The 20,210-nt window shown below is 33.9% G+C and overlaps 1 protein-coding gene across 1 annotated transcript; it reads right to left on the reverse strand.

The window, feature by feature from the left end:
• Window positions 1-677: 677 nt before the first annotated feature.
• Window positions 678-8,928, reverse strand: LOC148613005 (sperm microtubule associated protein 1-like). The gene is made up of 3 exons (XM_088594966.1): window positions 8,305-8,928; window positions 1,525-1,627; window positions 678-995 (listed from the first exon to the last, which is right to left on the reverse strand). Exons 1-3 carry the CDS (start codon window positions 8,623-8,625, stop codon window positions 838-840), a joined length of 582 nt encoding a protein of 193 aa, XP_088451092.1. The 5' UTR covers window positions 8,626-8,928; the 3' UTR covers window positions 678-837.
• Between the last annotated feature and the right edge of the window lie 11,282 nt (window positions 8,929-20,210).

Below are 20,210 nucleotides of genomic sequence, written 5' to 3' on the forward strand. Positions count from 1 at the left end.
CTTTCGGACAAGCCAGTCGGAGGGGTACTCGATTGTAATACCTTCAGGCAAATAAGTGGAATAGGTACATGTACTCCGATTGTAAAACCTTCGGACAAGACAGCGGAAGAAGTAGCCGGAAGTCAGTGAAAAAATAGTAACACAGGGAACACAAAAAGCAGTACACACGACAAATACGCCGAATAACTCAAAAGAACCTAAACAACACACACAGAGACAAACGAACGGCATTTTGTCTGGCAAGTCTATATTTCCATGCTTAACAATGCATTTGTAGAACTTTTTCGATCATATTGTAAGAGTGTACTATGTAAGTCTTTAAATTTTACTATTTGGTTGGTAAGAATATATAATTAATAAAAAAAAAAAAGCATTCAGTCACTAAACAAATGTTTTATGGATAAATTTCATATTTATTCAAGTTAAAATCAATTTTAACTAGTTAAAGTTGAATAAAAGTACATTTAATATTTAAGCATCACACATGAACCTGAATAAGAAAGTATACAACATAACAGTACATACTATTAATATAAACTCTATATGATATTGTACATGTATCACAGTTATAGCTTAAACATAACGTGATCAACATTTCAAAGAAATGTGGAGAAAGAGAGAGAGAGAAAGAGAGAGAGAGAGAGAGAGAGAGAGAGAGAGAGAGAGAGAGAGAGAGAGAGAGAGAGAGAGAAAAGAAATTAACAACTGTGTTTAGCCGATGGACGGAATTTTTTTTGAATACTTTGTGTCCAGGAGTCCTATTGTTCTATATATCCACAATAATACTTAAAAAATGACTTGAGCAAGTTAGTAATGTTTCTGTAGGTTAAGACAATTTTAATGGGTAGGAGAGCGACTAGCTGTTCCGAATGGTGACGGTTCCATTCGTAACCAAGGCGTGTTTCGTCTAAATCCATATTTGCCATTGTATCCTGTGACTGGTTTAATCCCCTGCATAAATTGTGAATGGCCGTCTGTCAACTCAGCTGAATGACCTGGAATAAATAGAACTATTACTAAGTGTAAGTTTTTATAAGAATTAGGCAAAATTGGAAAAATCAGAAAACCCACTGGTCTGACTATATGAACTTACTATAAGACGCTTTCTCTTTTTGAAAAGACCTTTGTTTGATTTCTGCATCACAGGATTTGCTCGGCAGTTTTCAATAGAATGTTAGAAAAATGAGGTTTTTGACATAGTTGTCTGCCCTTGAAATGTTAATTTTCAGTGCATTTTAATGAAACTATAACTGAATTTACCAAAATGTTTCGGAAAATCTGGTCTTTTTTCCTTGATTCTGATGGAGAAAATAGTCTAATCAAACTTTCAAAATGTTTTTTTTTATTCTTGTAGACATTGACACTTAATATCATTTTACTCAATATTCAAAATGAATGAAAGATAACTCGAATGCGTATTACTGAAATACTCTTTTAATCCTTTTGAGAAGTTTCCGTGAATCTATAACTTCACTACCTTAAATAATGCAAAGTAGAACAAGGATAACCAAATATGAAACTTACCAGCGCCGAACTGGTTCCTTAGTGACAAATACTGGTAACCTGAGCCTTGCTCATGAAAATAATCTAATACTGGTCCTTCTATAGATGTACCTCCTTTTTCGAACTGAAAAAAAAAAAACACAGCATAAATTGAACTGAAATAAGCAGACAGACGAGAACAGCAACTGGAATGGAAAAATAACGAGGAACAAGACCACCAGTACGTTAATTCGTATAAATCATAGCCAAGATTGTATACGTTAGAAGGGAACAGCAGGAAAAATTAAAAAAGTTAAATGTTAATATTATTTTTAAAGCAGCGAACTCGGAACAATATATACAGTGAAACCTGTCTAAACTGAACCCTGAATAATTCAAAAACCTGTCTAAACCGAACCCTGTCTTCAACAAATCTTGAATAATCTGAAAATCTGTCTTAACCAAACCCTGAATAATCTGAAAACCTGTCTAAACCAGATACTTCTTGAAGTCCTTTTGTATCATTTTAAATGTATTTTAACCTGGGTAAACCGAACACCCTTTAAAATGAACAACTTTAAGTCTGAAAGTGATTCGGTTTAGAAGGTTTCATCTTATATTGTTTATATTTATGGGATCTTGTTTTTTATTTGCTTTTCCTTACTTATATGACTACAATTAAACCATAATTTGATAGCAGTACGATATAATATCTGTAAGTTTATCTAGCAAAAGAACAAATTAAATCTTATTCTTTGTTTATTTTGTGACAGTCAGACAATTTATAATGCACGGATGAGGGACATGAATTGTTGCAAAATATGAGGACCTCTCTTGTATCATCTTCAATTCGAGCCAAATTTGTACATCAAAATTTGTTAAATTTGAGCCCTTATATAGTCTTATTGTAGTACTATAACATAAAACCACGCATTTTATGTTTATCTTTCATGTTTTCATCGCATATTTTCATTTTTTGTTTATAGACAAAATGCGAGGTTTTATCATTGGATATTAATATCAAGGTGTAAAAATCAACTTTAAAATGATCCTGTTGAGAAGTGTATCTTTTCACCTAGCAAATACAGGAAAATCATATACGTGTGTCTGACATTAAAGCAGCACAAAACTTCTAATACGTAAATGAAGCAAACAAAACATACATGCTCAGAAAAAAATTGGCAGTTATATGTTCTTACACGCACACGGTAATTTTTTTTGTTTTTGTTTCGTGTTTCTGAAATCACTTTACGTGAATAAGATATATGATACAGTAAAACAGGTCTACCGAATCACTCATGGAATGTAGAATTGAATTAGCAGACATTGTGTGCTAACTGTGGGATAGTTGATGAGGATGCGTGGAGCATGCTCAATATACATGTTTATTGAAGTGCATATTGAGCACACTCATCAACTTGCCACGAAAGGGTCTATTTGTCTTGTTTACACTGGTGTTCGTGTTCCCAGGTATAAAACATGTACAAAACAGATTCTAGCGGAAAAGGAATGTATTCAATGGACAAAGACCAAACATGGAGAACATACACACACACACACAACAAAGGGCATAAATCAACCAAAATAATACGTACAAAGCAACAAAAGCAAACCAAACGAAAAACACGGACTCCATTAAAAATTGGGACCATAAACCAGGTGCACCGGTAAGCATCTTCTGCTTTTCTAGAAAAGCCCACCGAGTTTCATAAAAAGTCAAGTTGAGGTGGACCAAACACGAAAGGGTAGTTATGACACATTGAACAGATCGGTTCTCATTGTGCAGATAGATATCCGGTAACGATCCACGATTTCATGATGACGGTTATAAAACTTCTGTAGTGATGACTTAATCTCATTTTATCTATTGTTTGGAATTGTGCTTTCGTGCTAGTTCATTCAGAGAGATATAGGTTTATTTTCTGTGAAATCTTCAAGTAAAAATTTGGCTCTATGTTAATTTATTGCTTTGTGATTTCACGTTCAAGATCAAATTCTCAAATTTCAGAAATTAATCGAAGTTTGTTTTATGGTGATCATTCGTTACCTCTAATTTGGTCAATTTCGGATATTTTCTGCCAAGTTATGTAGTATGTTTACAACATGATACGTAGTTAAAATGAAAAATTATGTCCTCGTGTCAATAGTGATTGACTCATGTCGTGGAGTTGCAATATTGCAGCTAGATTATTCCCGGATTATGCTCCATTGCAATATAGCGGGTGCTGCTGGTGAAGCAGAATGTGCTTACTCTTCCGGATCACCCGATGTCGCTCCCGTAGGAGTTCATATGGCTAGTTCTTCGGTTTCTATGTAACGTCTTGTTTTCCTTATCGTCAGTTTTTGTGCGTTATCGTTTTATTCGGTTCGCTTTATTTTGTATGTAGATCATCTCTGTTAAAAATATGCTATGTTTTGGGGTTCTGACGTATTTGAACCATCCCTCTGTTGACGCTTCTGTATATTTTGCCGATATTCAGTGTATAACCAATTATTATTGATATGAAGTAACCAGCGAAACTTTTTTACATTCATCCAGTTAAAGATATTCAATACTGCAGATCATTGATTTGTATAATTTGTTAATATGAAAGACTTGTAGTTATTATATCATCTGCAACAACACCACCAACGTGAAACGTACAATTTTAATTTCAATAGAACTTATTGATCATTGTTGAAAGATAAAATTGATTGTATTTATCATGATTAAACCATCATGTTTTTCAGCTGATTTCTATGACAGTTAATTATGGCAGGTTTTTGAAATCTGTGGGAAGTTACTTCAACCAAACGGAGAGCAAGTAAGGTTCAGAGATATACTTAGTGCAAGTATTTGTACATGTAAGAATTAGGCAACATCTGGAACCTCACCGACTATTTTACTTTTACTCAAGAAGGTCTTCTGTATTTGAAATAACCACTTACTATTTGATATCTGCATAACTGTATAGGATTGAAAATTTGTAATTACAATGTTAGAAAATCGTGCTTTTTGACAGAGTTATCTGACCTAGTCCTGTTAAAAGAATAGGCCTGCAGCAGCGCTAAGCTTGTCGTAAAATGCGACTAAATAGTGCTCAGAACCCTAGCCGGGGGCTTGGGCGCTCTGCCCACAGAGCAACTGGGTTGTGTGCCCCAGGTGGTGGAATGGGGTACCCCTGGCGTGTTAAATGCTGGGGTTGTCAGGCTATAATACGGAAAACCTGACCGCAAGTCATAGTGGTGCACCGTGTTGGGAAAGATGCCACGTTCCTCGCACGTTAAAGAACCCTACTGTGGTATTCTCCCGGAGTAAGAACCATAGGGCTCCGCCACAGGAGGCTAAATTGCTCGACCCTACCTACCTCTCCCTATTTCCAGTGGCAATCAAAATTTGTCGACCCCATTGTCCTTGTGTCCCATCCCTTTTTCATTTCATCAATTCATGTTCATTTTATCATCAATTTCATGTTCATCGTCTGAATATAGCTGAAATATTGCTGCTCGGACATTAAACCCCAACAAACAAACAAACGAACTGACCCAGAAATACTCATTTTCGCTGCCTTTCAAAGAAATCTGTAACTCATTTTGCCAAATTTATACTGAAAATATCTTGTTTTGTGGGTAACTTGATTGTAAAATTATTGAAATGACACTGTCAAATCGACGGGTTATTTCATTTCATTATTCACTTGCTGCCTGATTCTTGGAGAGACCGACAATTAAGAGTTTACAAGAACCATAGTCGAGAAATAATTATGTTGAATGTCATGATCAGTTTCGTACACAAACATAAGGCAATGAACTTGTACATTTACTTTTACGAAACTTAAAAGATTTTGTACATTGTACTTCGTATTCTTGTTACTTCAATAAACAGTAATGTGTAGAATTGACTAGTACATTTGTACTGAAATCTACCGAGAGAGAGAGAGAGAGAGAGAGGGGCTTGAAGGTGCTGAACACAGAATAGCACCAAGAAACAGGGAATAAAGATAAATGCATAAAAAGAAACTTAAAAAAAAAATGTTATTCAAATAAAGCAAACAGTATGAAGATACAACATCTAGTAATATGTACTGATCTTTCCGACATAATCAATGTTACATTAGAGTAGCTTAAACTGTAGTCTTTGTGAACATTTAACAACAGTTTTATTGAATATTGATTAGATGTCAGTTACCTTCATAAGACCTCATGTTGGTGCTTTTTAAAAGTAATATTCAAACAAATAATGTTTGGACTGGATTACGTGTCTAACAAACGTAAGAATTTTCTATCTTGACATGCGAATTCATGGGGTATGTTAACATACTTGTAGATATCTCGAACTGACGTGGATGCGTGAAATGTATTGTCAGAGTATTACTTCAAACAATTTTGTATGAAGATGTTAAAGTTTCGGGTCAGATAATGTTGATAAAACATATCTTATGTGAATATATAAACTGAGATATTTAAATTACATTAAGGTATTTTGCTAGTCATCTTATTTGTCCTTTAAGGGAATGTAATAAAATGAAGTCCTTTCAAAATACAAATATCTAAGTATACATGTATATGTATTGAATATGGTAGTATTATTTACAATTATATACGATATCAGTTACTGCTTTACATTAAATTTTGATACATTATATACATATAAAACTTTCTACCAACAAAGTGTAGTCACGTATACGTTCTTTTTTCTATGGCTAAAAGATTAATTGATTGATTGTTGTTTAACTTCTTATGACAGACATTTCATGCATCCCATGACGAGAACGATAGACCAATCGAACAGATCCGGCTTTGTACTAGTCCGACTCCGGGTCTTTATTGTGCTACAGTAGCTCACAGAAGCAAAAACCCACAGGTACGCATGTCACCCAGCTGATTTGGACAAGTTATTCCGACTCCGACCCAACAAGACGTCTTACTGTTTTTTCTATGCCGCGTATTTGGGGGAGAAAAATTACTGGCAATTTTTAAATCTATGGTGGGACTCGGCAGGGGATCGACCCAACGACATCTCCGGACATTCTAGGTGAACACGCTACCACGAGACCACCGAAGCAGTTGTGTCTAAAAAAGGATCAAGGCCATAAATAAATATACTGATAAATATGTTGTGAACTAGGGGATCTAGAATTAAATTAAGTAACTGTGTGATTGAGGATGCAATACAATGGGGAAATCTAAGTTGTGGATAGGTAAACGGACATAAGTCTATAGATTATATTCCTGGCAACACATGTCAATCACAACGACATTTCAAATAATTAAGAAGAACAAATCGTGATAAAAACAGAAACATATGACAAACAATACATTTTACACCAACATGAAAGAACGAAAACCAAGAACAAAAACTTAATAGGTATAAAATATGGCAAAACTTTACACGGAAAACTTAGAAAACCACAGACCATGTCAAAGTTTGATCAGCTATATTGTAGGCAATGGAAAACCAGGACAACAAATTAAGGAAAATCAAGGTTTGAATAAGAGTATTATTAATAGTTTCAATTACAATCTCCTCAACTGAATATCTAAAAATACTAAATAATTGGTTCTAAGAGATTTACTTACCACTTACAAAATATAAAAATAAACCAAAATTGGAAACTCAATATTGATTGCTCAAATCATATCGAAGCACAGCAACCTGGGTCAGAATGTAAACATGATAAAAAAGGTTTCAAGTATATTTGGAAAGGTTTGAAGAGAGATGTTATATTTGTTGGTGAAAACTTTTCAAAAACCATTACACCATATGCTTCAACCTTAACACTTTATTACGTATCATTTAATCGGTTTTGAGCCGTAAACGTCACACGAAATATAAATGTACACCATTCAAATGCCATTATTAGTTTAAAGTTACTTCAACACATAAATTAAACCGTTTAAATTATATTATTATACATATATATTTACATTTAAATACTCAACTTAATGGTTAAATTTGGGATGTCAAAATGGTGATCTGCTGATAAGACTATGTTCACATTACCGCTGTTTCTCAACATGAAAAGGGCTTTAAATACAATGAATATATATGTCCCTATTCCTACATGTTTAGCCTAATACGAACTATTTTATAAGCTCTGCTCAGTGTGAGTGCATGGTGTGTTTCGACATAATTTGTTCTGAGATGGTTCATTGATTGAGTTTTATCAAAGTGTAAATACACAGTTGGTTTGATTTAAAGAGGGTGTTCAATACAATTTATATTGAACAAACGGGACTAGATATGCTTTATCGCCATAAAGAAAGTAATATTTGTTTTGTAGATTGAAAAAGTGGCACAGAGAGGCCTGTATTATCCGTTGATTATATGCATGTACATACTGTAGATTTTATTGATTTAAACTTAGACTTGCTGAGGGTTGCAATTTAGTAATACATCGAATTATAATCTGCAATTTTGTGACAATCTTTTTTGATTGACATGGGACATACTTCCCCTTAACCACTTGCATGATTAACTACCCCGTCCCTTTTCATCCCAAAAGGGGAGACAACATGAATGATGTACAAGAAACGAATCAAATTGCATTCCTTTCCAACAAAAGGAAATAGAGAGATCTCAATTTCATCTGATATAATCATGACTAAGATATAGGATACCATAAAACTCCAATTTTGGTACATATAACCGCCAATAAAAGAAAGCTCGTCTTTTGACTAAAATCGCGGATGAACCATTTTATACTAATCAGAAGTTTTGCTTCTGTAGAGGAAGCTTATAATACTGTACATGATATTTGAGACTATGGAAACGACCTTCATTTGTGACGGGAACTATATCTTGCCGGTATAGAAACACATCGATCGTGTATATAGACTCACCTGTTCTGTCTTTTTGAGAGTTTTTGGTACTCCCTCAAATTCGTAGTAATTTCTAACATGGATATCCTTCTGAGAATTGTAAGGAGGGATAACTGGTCCTAGTTTTGGGTTAGCTTTCGAATAGTCTGTTGATATACTGCTCACAGCATTACTATCGAGAACAAATGTCCTTTCTTTAGCCAAGAGTTCCTCTGGTTCGGGTGTTGGTGGTGTACGATATATTTTGTTGTGTCGTCCTTTGATAGGTTTTTCCTTCTTCTTTTGTTGTGGTTGTTGTTTTTGTGTTGTTTCCTCCTTTTGTTTGTCTTTATCTTCAGGCATGATGAATCGAGGTCTGACACTCCAAAATAAAACGAATAAAGTGACAATTACTCCAGTCTTTAAAGAGTTCAAATAAGGTTCGTTTTAAACAATTAATAAACCTAAACGCTTGGTTTATCCGATACACAAGGCTTCCCTCGTTGCTAAGTTAGTTAACACACGGATAAAATAACGACCGTTAAAATATCTATATCCCTTTAACTGTCTCTGCCATACATATATAAAATACAATGCAAGCCTGTATTACCTATTGAACCACTGTTTGAAATAGTCCTACTGGTATTTAGACGTATCACGTGATTTAATTAATCCCAAAACATTCAATAAAGTATTAATAAGTGTCCAATACTTTTTTGTGAACCACTTAATCTTATTTTGTTATATTGGCTGAAAGGAAGTTAGGTTTTAATTGTGGTAGAATTATTTGTTCTTGAATAATCGATTTTTCTAACTACCAGTGTGAAGAATTAAGTCACTTTGTGTGTAGGGATTTACTTTAAAGTGGATGCATATTTTGATTTTCAAAGTCATGTGTTTTCAAATGTAAATTATTGGAATTTCATTCAAGTTTAGATCAATAATTCTATATATCAATGTAGAGTTTATAGTTTGCCCGGTGCGTTTCTGTGCAGTGTTAAAAGAAATTCAAAACTCAAATCCAAACAGATTTAAAAAAAAAAATACAAGATTAAAAATATGGATAAATATGTTTTCGTGTTTTTTCGTAAAGTTTTCATGACAATTCATTCAATTAATACACAAATCTTGTGCAGGATCGCACATCCCGGAACTCATTGGAATTGGGTGTAGTTTGAAACCAAATGAACCATTTCAACAAACTATTTTTAAGTGTGTGTGCAAACGTCAGCATCGTCTGGCTTCGTATTTTTACCATTATTAAAAATTTGAATATTTAGACTTAAAAGGTTTTCTTCGTTCGATGAAAGTTGATTGTGCACTGTAACACATTTCATTTTTAAAAAGGAAAAAGTGCTAGTTTCCTTCCCTGCATAAAAGATCAAGGTTATTTTTTTACCAAATTTTATTATCATCAAGTATGCTTAACGGCGTCAACGTTAAAAATTAGTATGATAATAATAGAGAGTGTCCTCTTAGTGGCCTTTACACTTAATAAAAATGCTTAATATTGATTAAATGCAAAGGTATATGACTAAACTAAGATATGATAAAATCTCAAATTATTTTAAATCCTGTGTTTTTTTATTTCCCTCTATAATGACGGCAGCTGATTGTGTCGTATGATTAGCCAGGTTTTGTCAGACCCCAGTCACATTAGTTGAAAAAAAACTAACCAAGTCTGAGTAACAAATGAAACTTCAATTTATACAGTCCTTATTCCCTAATAGTATGATTGGATTACAATTAACAGTGAAGGATCTATTGTGGGGGGAAGGGGCCTCTGTGGCTTGGAACTTCTCTTGTTGGAAATATTTGTTCAAAACTGAGCAAAAAAGAGCATAATTATACATGATTGCCTCAACCCCTTTCATAAATTTTTAGATCGAACCTCCTTTTATGAACGTCGTGTTCTTCCCTTGATTAAATAAAGTTTTAAACTCTTTTACTCAGAATTTTGTCATTTTTTTTTAAAGTGCATTAAAACATGTACTTGAACGGATTCAAATCGACCTTATGGATGAACCAGGAAAGGAAGAAAACAGATCTGAGGTAAGCAATCCGGATATGAATTAAAATGACTGAAAATGTAATGGACCATAAATAACAAAATGTGCCAATACATGTAATAGAATGCACTTTAAAAGTAAAAAGTACAATCTTGTCTATAAATATGTAATGAGCTTATCATTCAAGCGAATCAATAATACAAAATACGGGTAAAATTATAAATTCCATCAGATGTCTGTATCTTTATGGGGAAAGTCTGAAAATTCATTCGTTTGATCAAATTGACACGTAGAAAGAAAGCTTGTCATACTAAGTACACGACGCTATGGACCAGATGTGGATTGTTGAAGCAGTGTTCTACAGTACCTATGTTTACTTGTACACAAGTAAGTGGTGTATGTAGACAATTTATCAATTATTTACCTTACAAATAGCGGAAAAAGATGAATAGATCGAAAAAAATCGCTCTTGAAATGATGAGCAGTATGCTTTTATATTGGGCGTGTGTGAAGAATTCGGGTCGGAAGTTTAATCATTTTCACACATATTTAATCGTTTTGTATACTCTACCCGTCGGCATTTTTTATACTGATTTTTCTTTCGTTGACTTTACACACAACTCAATTTGTTTTGGTTATCGAATCTGACAATACGAAGCCGTTTAAGGCTCATTTAAGTGAAATTGAATCTTTGCCCGCTTGTCCACCCCATATTAAAAATGTCGTGACTTTTCCAATCAGTATCATAACTACAATGCAAGTTACATGATAAGGTTCGCAAGTGTGGGACATACGCTGGAAATAACTATTTCTAATTCACTGGGCATTCTTTGTCAATAAGTTATTTCAAACGCTGCATCTACATATATATGATACCTTTCAATTCATGAAGCTTGGTCCTATTCTACTACATAATTTCAGACCTTTTCTTTATTTTTTGGTTATAGTTGTTTCTTTCAACCGCGTGCGCAGCAATAAGCAGTATGCATCTGCCAATATATACAGTGTTAAAACCAATAAAATATCCAAGGACTACATTTATATATAGTTAAAGCTAATACTTCAACTTTGTTCTGAGTTAAATCTTCAAAACTTGTCTTCACTTCCAACCATTGTTTATGTTGCAGATGGATATACATTACATGTATTTAGGGCGAATGGTTCCGACCATTATACTTCGTCAGTTTCGATGACAATTTATTAACAATATCACACGGAAATTACAAAATATCAATATCATACAACGACTCAAGTAATGCCTGGGGTGCACGGTTTCAGAAAGAAATAATGAATAATACTAGTATAAAAAAGGGGGTGGTTGGAATCATGCATCCCTTATTACCCATGATGAGAATATACTAAGTAAATGGGGTATTCCTATTGCCTAGTCCGGTTTAAATTTTACTGGTTTTAAAAAAAATCAGGCGAAATGAAATAATTTTAAAGCATATCGTATTCTTTGTGATTGTGTTTGGACTCGTGTTTATTCAACATACATCGGAAGTAAGCACCTCAAGTAGACTAAGTGCCTATTGGAACGCAGTCTTTTTCATTACAGCACCTCCTTAAATGTACAAATATATTGTCAGAAACTTAAGTATACATTGTATTTATTAATTGTCCTTTTGTGTAGAATGTTTTATCTTTCTTTTTCTCTGTAGTAAAGTACACATACATGTAGAGATGTAACTTAGAATGACAAATTTGTAATTACATGTATTGCCATTTTTGCAGTTAAATACCTGTAACGATTTTTCTGAAATATTTTTATCACTGTGATTCGAATAGTACGTGTACGTGTACATGTTGAAAATCTTGAAATAGTCAAATTTGTCGTGTCTTGTCTTGTCTTGCAAAAATCAGCAAGAAATATGAAATGCAAAAAGGGAGGATTGGGGAACAAGAAAAAGCAAAAGCTTGACTGCCATCGGAAAATGGGAGAAATGGGTGGGGGTGGCAAAATGTGTCCCCTGTAGACAGATTGGGTCATTAGATTGCATGATGTATGTCGCTCTAAACACTTTGGCCCACTTTGGTGCGGTCAGGTTTTCCTCTCCTGGTCTGACTACCCCCAAATGAAGACTACCCCATTCAGACACCTGGGGTACATTTTGTACAAGTCAAATTAGTTCTGTGGGCTTAGCATCCGACCACTAGCCAGATTTCCACAAACTTGATCTCTCGCTTGTTACGACAAGCCGAATTCTGCTTAGGACCTATTCTTTTAACCACCAGGGTGCATGGAAAAGGCGCTACAGAGAAAAGTGGAGTTAGAGTCATAAATATTTTCGCTCTATATACAACCATACAAATAATAGAAAATGTGTTTGAATATCAAACTCAAATTTTTATGAATATTACGTAATTTGACCATCCCCCATGTAACACACGGAAGCAAACTGATAATTCATAACTAGTAACAGCATGATAATAATGATAATATCACTTTTCAGTAGGTGAAATCCGTCTGATGGTACAGGAAAATAAATTTCAAGCGAGAATTACCTGAAATGAAATTGATTTAAGCTTGTAGTTTTGATGATACATGCAAATGAAATTCAACAGGATGTGATAAAAATCTAAGCCTGGGGATATTGAAAGATTTAACTCACTGCGGAACTTCCTGCAGCTTAAAAGCTGCGTTAATAATTTGAATATCGAAAGATATTGTTCTACTCTGTTATAAATGGGGCAATTTTTAAATTTTACTCAATCATTTTGTGAAAATTCTGTTAAAATACAATATTTTCAAAAAAAAATGTTCAACTTTGTTCATTTTCTTCTAACTTCAGTTTTTTTTTCTATATCTCAACCTTGAAAACTATATTTAGATTTATACTGTATATATATTTTACTACTTTAAATTTTACAACTAGAAATACAATTTTCCAACAAAAAGTTTATTATGTTTTCAGGTAACGGAAGTACTATACTCAACCATCGGAAACGAAAACAGAAGTAGAACTTGAAACATGAAATCGAGTTGTCCCTAATGTGGTGGTCGGGGCAGCGGTAGATAGACATAATTCTGCCGTCTCCCTGACTTCCTATTAGCGACAGCGCTCAACAGCACAATGGTAAACAGTATCAGACCCAAGGAAGGAATTGTCGTAATGTGGTATTTCATATGACGTATATGAAATGAGCTATAATGCAAGTATGACATTTATATGACAAGTCAAAACTCTCAACAGCACCAACAGGATACCCAATTACTCGCAGTTCAGATTGACTCTCTTTCAACAGACCTAACTTAAAGTACGCCTCTAGCGCATAGTATATGTAGAAAATATTGGTTTTAAATTTGGGAATGTTTTACTTGCAATATGATTCAAATCTATAATTTTGTCTCGAGGAAAATTTTAATGCTCTTAATCGCCAAAATACTTTTTAACAAATATTTCAAAATCTCCCAGAGCTGTATTTTATTTTTAAACACATCATAGTTTTTATAGGCTGCAGAGTACAAAAATTAAGCTTATACTCAAGCTGGAACATGTGGAAAAAAGTCTTAAAATGAATGTATAACCAATGAGTAGGAATGCTTCCATTGCTGTCAATAACAACACTAATTTTCCCTTTTTAAGGTTTGTTTCATTTCTCATTGGACTTGGTCTTCAACAACCTTAAATGAGCTGCATGATGGATGCCTTGAACGAAGAAGGCTCTGCTCAACTTTCCCGTACTCTTCGGTTTACCCTCGGTTCACGCTTCTCGTTTCTGTGTCTATTTTTACGTCTATGCCTGCTTAGTTTTTGGTGTTAAAATAGCTTTTTTAATTATTGTCAGTTTTAGGAAAATATATTCTCCAGTCGAAAAAATGGATGTATAAATGTAATTTATTTAAATAAGAGTTGTTGCTCCTTTGTCGGATATATCAATTTTCTCATTAGTAAAATTAAACTTGAGTAATTTCTGAAATAGTATATGTACGAAAACATGTCAACAAATTACTAGGCGAACTGACCAGATACCACTAAGACCAGGACAAGTATCCACAAAAGGATATCTTCTTATCAATAACTGTAAATACTGTTTTGTTTTGTACAAAACTTTCATCATGATTTTATCGTACAAAATATTACAAATAAGTCCAATCATATGATTTGTTTAAAATCCAGTCTTTAATCCATATCCATCACCTTCCTCTGCCCTCCAGCAAACCCAGACTGATCACATCATCTAAACATATATAGAACTATCCAGTCACAAAAATTTCTGTGATAGTCTCCAACCTTAAATGGAACATACATGTACATACATACAAAAGCATTGCTTCAAATGCTTCAAAAACTTCAGGCTTCTTAAAGCGAAATCTCAAAACACAAAATATAGAAATTAAGTCGCTGGAATACCTGGCTCTTGTCCGCCCTAACGCTGTGTACAGACACACATTTAGGAGTATGGATACGTGGATACAGGGGATAACGAGATGGTTATTTGAACAAGCGATTATTTCACGGAGCTCTATGATTATGAAGCGTATATTGCATTAATATTGTGTTTCTGGTGGTGAAAGGTTTCGTTAAAGGTTGAACTTGTTTACCATATTTTTAATCAATGTAATCGTAATACAAATCATACAGTAATCGAATCAATTCATTGTAGGTTGAATATATATAGATTATATCATGGGTAGTCACTCTATGCCGGTATTTTGGCATTAACAATCCCTCACGCACCCTCCACTCCCGGCTCTCGCCCTTCCGTCCCTCTTTGCTCCTGGTTCTCGCCCCCTGTCCATCCCCCATTATATTCATTGGAAAACTAAGCATTCCTAAATTTAAAAATCGAAAATAACGGTATCAACAGTAAATTGACTTTGTTTCGAGATCACTGTATTACCTCCTCTCCAAAGGAGTTGCGTGTGGATATTGGTACCCTATCGTCAGGTTGAATGGATTTCAACCAAAGTTAGTACAATGAACGCATAGCAAGATCTTGTGTCCAAGGTCATGCATCGAAGGTCATTGTGGATATGGGACTTTTTGATTAATTGCCGATATTGTTATGAATATTGTAGATGCTTATTACGATTAACAAATAACAAAGGACTTATATTTTTAGGAGATATCATAATTGTTGTACAGGATAACCTAGCCATTTTTCCTGGTTGTTTTATAAGACCTTTTAAAAGCATTTCCAGGATTTAACAAGCACTAACCCAATTCATTTAAAAATGTCCATGAGGTTCTAACAAATACTGCAAGTTTTAGTATATTGCTTTTACATAGTTTAAGCATAAAGTATGCATAGTCAGTCTACCTTTCTCTACATGTATCAGAAACTTAAAAGAGTGTCCATATTGGTTTTTAATATATTTCGGAGCGAGGGGAAGCAAAGCTTGGCGTTGCTCTTGTTATTTCAGATTTTGTTCTAAAGGGGAGGTTTTCTTTTAAATGTAAAGCAAAGAGAAGCATAAAATATTTTTATTGTCTTGAGCCATTGGCCCGGAGTCTTCTATTTTCATGATTTTTTTTTCAATTTTCAACAATTAACACAAGCTTCCGGTTGGTCTTGTTTTATTATTTATTTATTTATGTATCCTATAATAAAACATACGTACATGAATATAGGGTGTAACCCCCTTCTAATACTCGGTACTTTGTCTGTTTTAAAGGACTACTCGGTACTCCGGGCATTGAATACCGTACCCTGAATCTTAAAAAAATAGTACTAGGTACTCCAAATATTTCATATTCGGTACTCAATGCTTGTATTAAGCAGTACTTGGTACAGTTATACTGTTAATCTAAAAAGTTACAAGTGTATCTAATGATTCGTTCAATATTCGAGAGAAGTTTGATTTTTTTCAACGTTATTTTGGAACAACTACCGACAACAATCAATGACAAAAAAATGTGCACTGTAATATAAAATTAAGACATGAAATAAGCCCTCAAGCTAGGACACTGTACGGATGCTAGCTGATTTACCAAAGCAATGATATAGAACCAACCATGAAAAGTTCAGACAGTTCATGGAAATAAACACTAGTAATACAGGACAAAATATTTCTAGTAAATAATACACCTCTCTAAAGCGTATGCACACCCCACAAACTGATCAGAAATGCCGATTTAGTACTAAGTTTCTTATAAAAGGCCATATTTAAGGTATATTCCTTTTCCCCTTGCACATGCAATATTTGGATTTTTGCGATTAGTGACGGGTTTAAAATTCCAATTTTGTTTTTGTTTTTGTTTTATTTCGTTCAAGTGGGCTCAATTTAAGTTGAATAAATTATTATTGAAACAAATCACAGGGAAATGAATGAAAATTAAACATTTTGTTATGTTCACTCAAATCCCCACCTTGAACTCTATGATATGTTCAACATTTTATGAAACCTTTCACCGCCAGAAACACGATGTAACATACGCTTGATAATCATAGAGTTCCATGAAATAATCGCTTGTTCAAATAACCATCTCGTTTCTTTAAACCAAGACCTAAAATTCGACTTTTTTTTATCGTACCGCCTCGATTTTGTACCCCCGGTATCCACGTATCCATACCCAAAATGCCTGTCTGTACAAGATGCCCAAACTGAAATATGCATGTTCCGTTTGAGACCATCACCCGCCAAAACCTAGAGATGGGTAGGGTCTAAAATGTGTAACCCGTACCCGTACCAAATTTTCCCCGTACCCAAATAATGTTTTGCGGTAAAATATTCATTCTTACGGTATGTTAAGAACTGAAAATTGCATGACATGTGAAAAATGTCCGCTTCAATTGATTTCTAATCAGGAAAATGATTAGAAAATGATACTTTTCTAATATTCTTATTTGATCGGTTTTCTGAAGTCAAAAGTCTAAAATGTGTAACCGGAAGTTACTGTACCAAACTAATTATTGGCTATTTCTCACTTTACGGTTTTCTAAAATCATTAAGAGGTTAAAACTTCACTTTAAGACTTTGGATAAAGTTTTGAAAGATTTGATATTGTTTAAAAAAAGAAGTGATTGAGTTTGAATTCTGTAGCGTACCCTATCGTCAATCCCCGTACCAGCAAAGAATGGATACGATCTTATCCAGAATGAAAAACAAAGTCTCGTAAACAGATTCTGATGCGATTTTATCATCAAAGAAACTTTTTTATACTATCATGATGTTATAATGTCAAATATGCATTAAAATTTTACCGATAACAAAAATACGGGACTTTGATTTTGGGTACGGGAATTTCGGGTTACACATTTTAGACCTCTTGAAAAGAGAAAATCGAATAAAATCAATTTATTTGACAAACATTTTAAAAATTGTTTAATCTAGCCTAACCATCATATCATTTTGTAAATATGTACCAACTTTCAGCTGAATATATCATGTAATGATGAAGAAATTGACAAAATAGTATTTGGTTACGGGGAAAAGTTGGTACGGGTACGGGTACGGGTACGGGTTACACATTTTAGACCATACCCTAGAGATGGTCGAGTAGCTAGATACATTTATATCTGGTATTTATGTCACAATCCCAGCAGTCTAACCGACATGTTGCAATCACTACACTGGCTTACACTTCAACAACACAGAGTAAAGACACGGATCATTATGTTTTATTAAGTCATACACCAGTAAGTAGCAGTTCCAATTACAGTTTTATTACTTCCAGACCCAAGAACACGACAAGCTCAACCACACTTATACAGACACATTTTTTGGCTTCAAAAGATCGTTACAAATACTCATTTTCCCCAAACATCATACCACAGTGGCATTTATTACCTGTAAACATCACACAGCTAAATTGGGTTGAAGCTTTTAAAGAACAGCTGACTCCAGCTGTCCTTTCGACAATACAATCATGTAGAAATTTAAATTAATTCCAGTAAAACTCTAAATATTTTTAATCACATGATTTTTGTTTCTTTTTCATCACTAATTTTGGCATTTGACTGTATAAATGTTCTGGTTTTACTACGCATGCGACAACTCTTTTGTAAATATGTTATATACACTTTTACATTTTACTAAAAACGGACATTAACATGTGTTAAACAAAATGTCCTGCTCCAAGTCTTATTTTCACCTCCCCCTTGGTGATCAGATCAAATTGATTGCATGTCTAGTGAAGTATCTATTGGACGAAGTCGTAGTAAATAATTGAATGTAAATTTTACTGAATCTACTGTATTTTGAATGCATTTTTTTCAAAAGTTCTCTATTTTTTGAAAATTCGTTTTTTTTTATACTTTATATATATCTATATATATTGTTTTCTTCGCTGTTTTCAAAATTCATCAGCAGTTTACTTTTTAAACATGCTCCAATTTTTTAAGAAATAAATTGGCATACATTACGATTGATAGGGTAGATTTTTTGTTTTTTAATAACTTGTACAATGCAGTGTCTACAGTAACTCATTTATACACATGTAATGACAGTCGTTTTTGTTCACCATTTTGCGTTATAATTAATCATGATATATTAAATTTGCCTCATGTTGACAATACAGCCACTGCTTACAAAAAGGACAACAGTTGGTATACTGACCAAACTCCTGACCTCTGACCTTAAGGTTCAGCGGGCCTGAGGACTAAACAAAGAAGAAATAACAATAAAAAGTTTACACATACGTACATGTAATCATTAACACTGTTACATGTACATACAAGTAGTAAATACATGTACCAAGAAAGGTCAACCGGCTGAAAATGTCACTAGTCTCAGCTATATTAATTTGTTGGGCACTCTAGTGATAATTAAATTGTGTCAAAGTCAGGTGGAAAATGTTAGAAGAGATGTTTAACCGTGTAATACGAATATTGGATAGTTATAATCAAATTGAATAGTTCATAGATATTGTTTTTTTTGTGTGTTCGCATATGGTAATATCATTGTTTATTGTACATAGTTTTATGGCATCAATAACACACGACAAAATACATTTGAAACTATTACCAATATTCATTTCAGTTACCATGTGCACTTATTATATTTTTAAATGTTATTTTTGTGCCACTTTATGATATTTATTGTGTTTAAAGAGAATATATAAATTGCTTTACGATTTGGTGTGGGCTCAACCGACATTATATTATAAGAAACAATTTTTAGCTCACCTGGCCGACAGCCATGTGAGCTATTGCCATCGCTTGGTGTTCGTCGGCGTCCGTCGTTACCAATTTTTCAAAACTCTTCTCCTCTGACACTACTTGACCAATTGGAACCAAACTTGGTATATATATGTTTCTTGGTGTATCCGTCATGAAACTGATGTGGGGATTTTTTATCATAAGGATCGGACAGTAGTTATTTGCATATATCTCCAAAACCATTAGGTTTAGCCAATTCTGACATAAGTAAAAGTATGATGAGATCTATTTGTGTTCAAAATTGCATTTTAATCTGTTTAGCCATGTTGGAGTTCTTGCCCTTTTTCGACATTTTTTTGCTATTTTTTAATGTTATTTCTTCCAAACATTTATACTCTGACACTACTTGATCAATTGGAACCAAACTTGGTATGAATGTTTCTATGGGCATCCTGCATGGAGCTGGTGTGGGGATTTTTGATCCGTTGAAAAACATGGCCACCGTTACTAAAAATATAACATAGGGGTCAGACAGTAGTTTTTTCGCATATATCTCCAAAACCGTTAGGTTTAGCCGAACTCTTTTAATTGCTAAAATGATCCTTATTATAAAGCCTTCAAAAATCTTCGGGAATCAAATTTGTCAGGCAACTCCTTGTAAGAGTTATTATTGCCCTTGAAAGATGAAAAATGACGTTTATTTTTTACAGTTTTCAGCCAATATCTCGAAAACTATAAAAGACAGAAAAACACTTTCAATTTCTGAAATGATTCTTATCTCACATATGGCATACTCTTACACCAAAAATAGATAGCTTGGTCCATATATTTGTTCCAGGCATCGTTTGAGCTCTGAATTCCGGTACGACATGGCCCGTGAAACACAACTGACCC

The sequence above is a fragment of the Perna viridis genome, chromosome 7, assembly GCF_037379345.1.
Source record: "Perna viridis isolate PV_CMFRI_1.1 ecotype Kerala chromosome 7, ASM3737934v1, whole genome shotgun sequence".
NCBI classification, from domain to species: domain Eukaryota; kingdom Metazoa; phylum Mollusca; class Bivalvia; order Mytilida; family Mytilidae; genus Perna; species Perna viridis.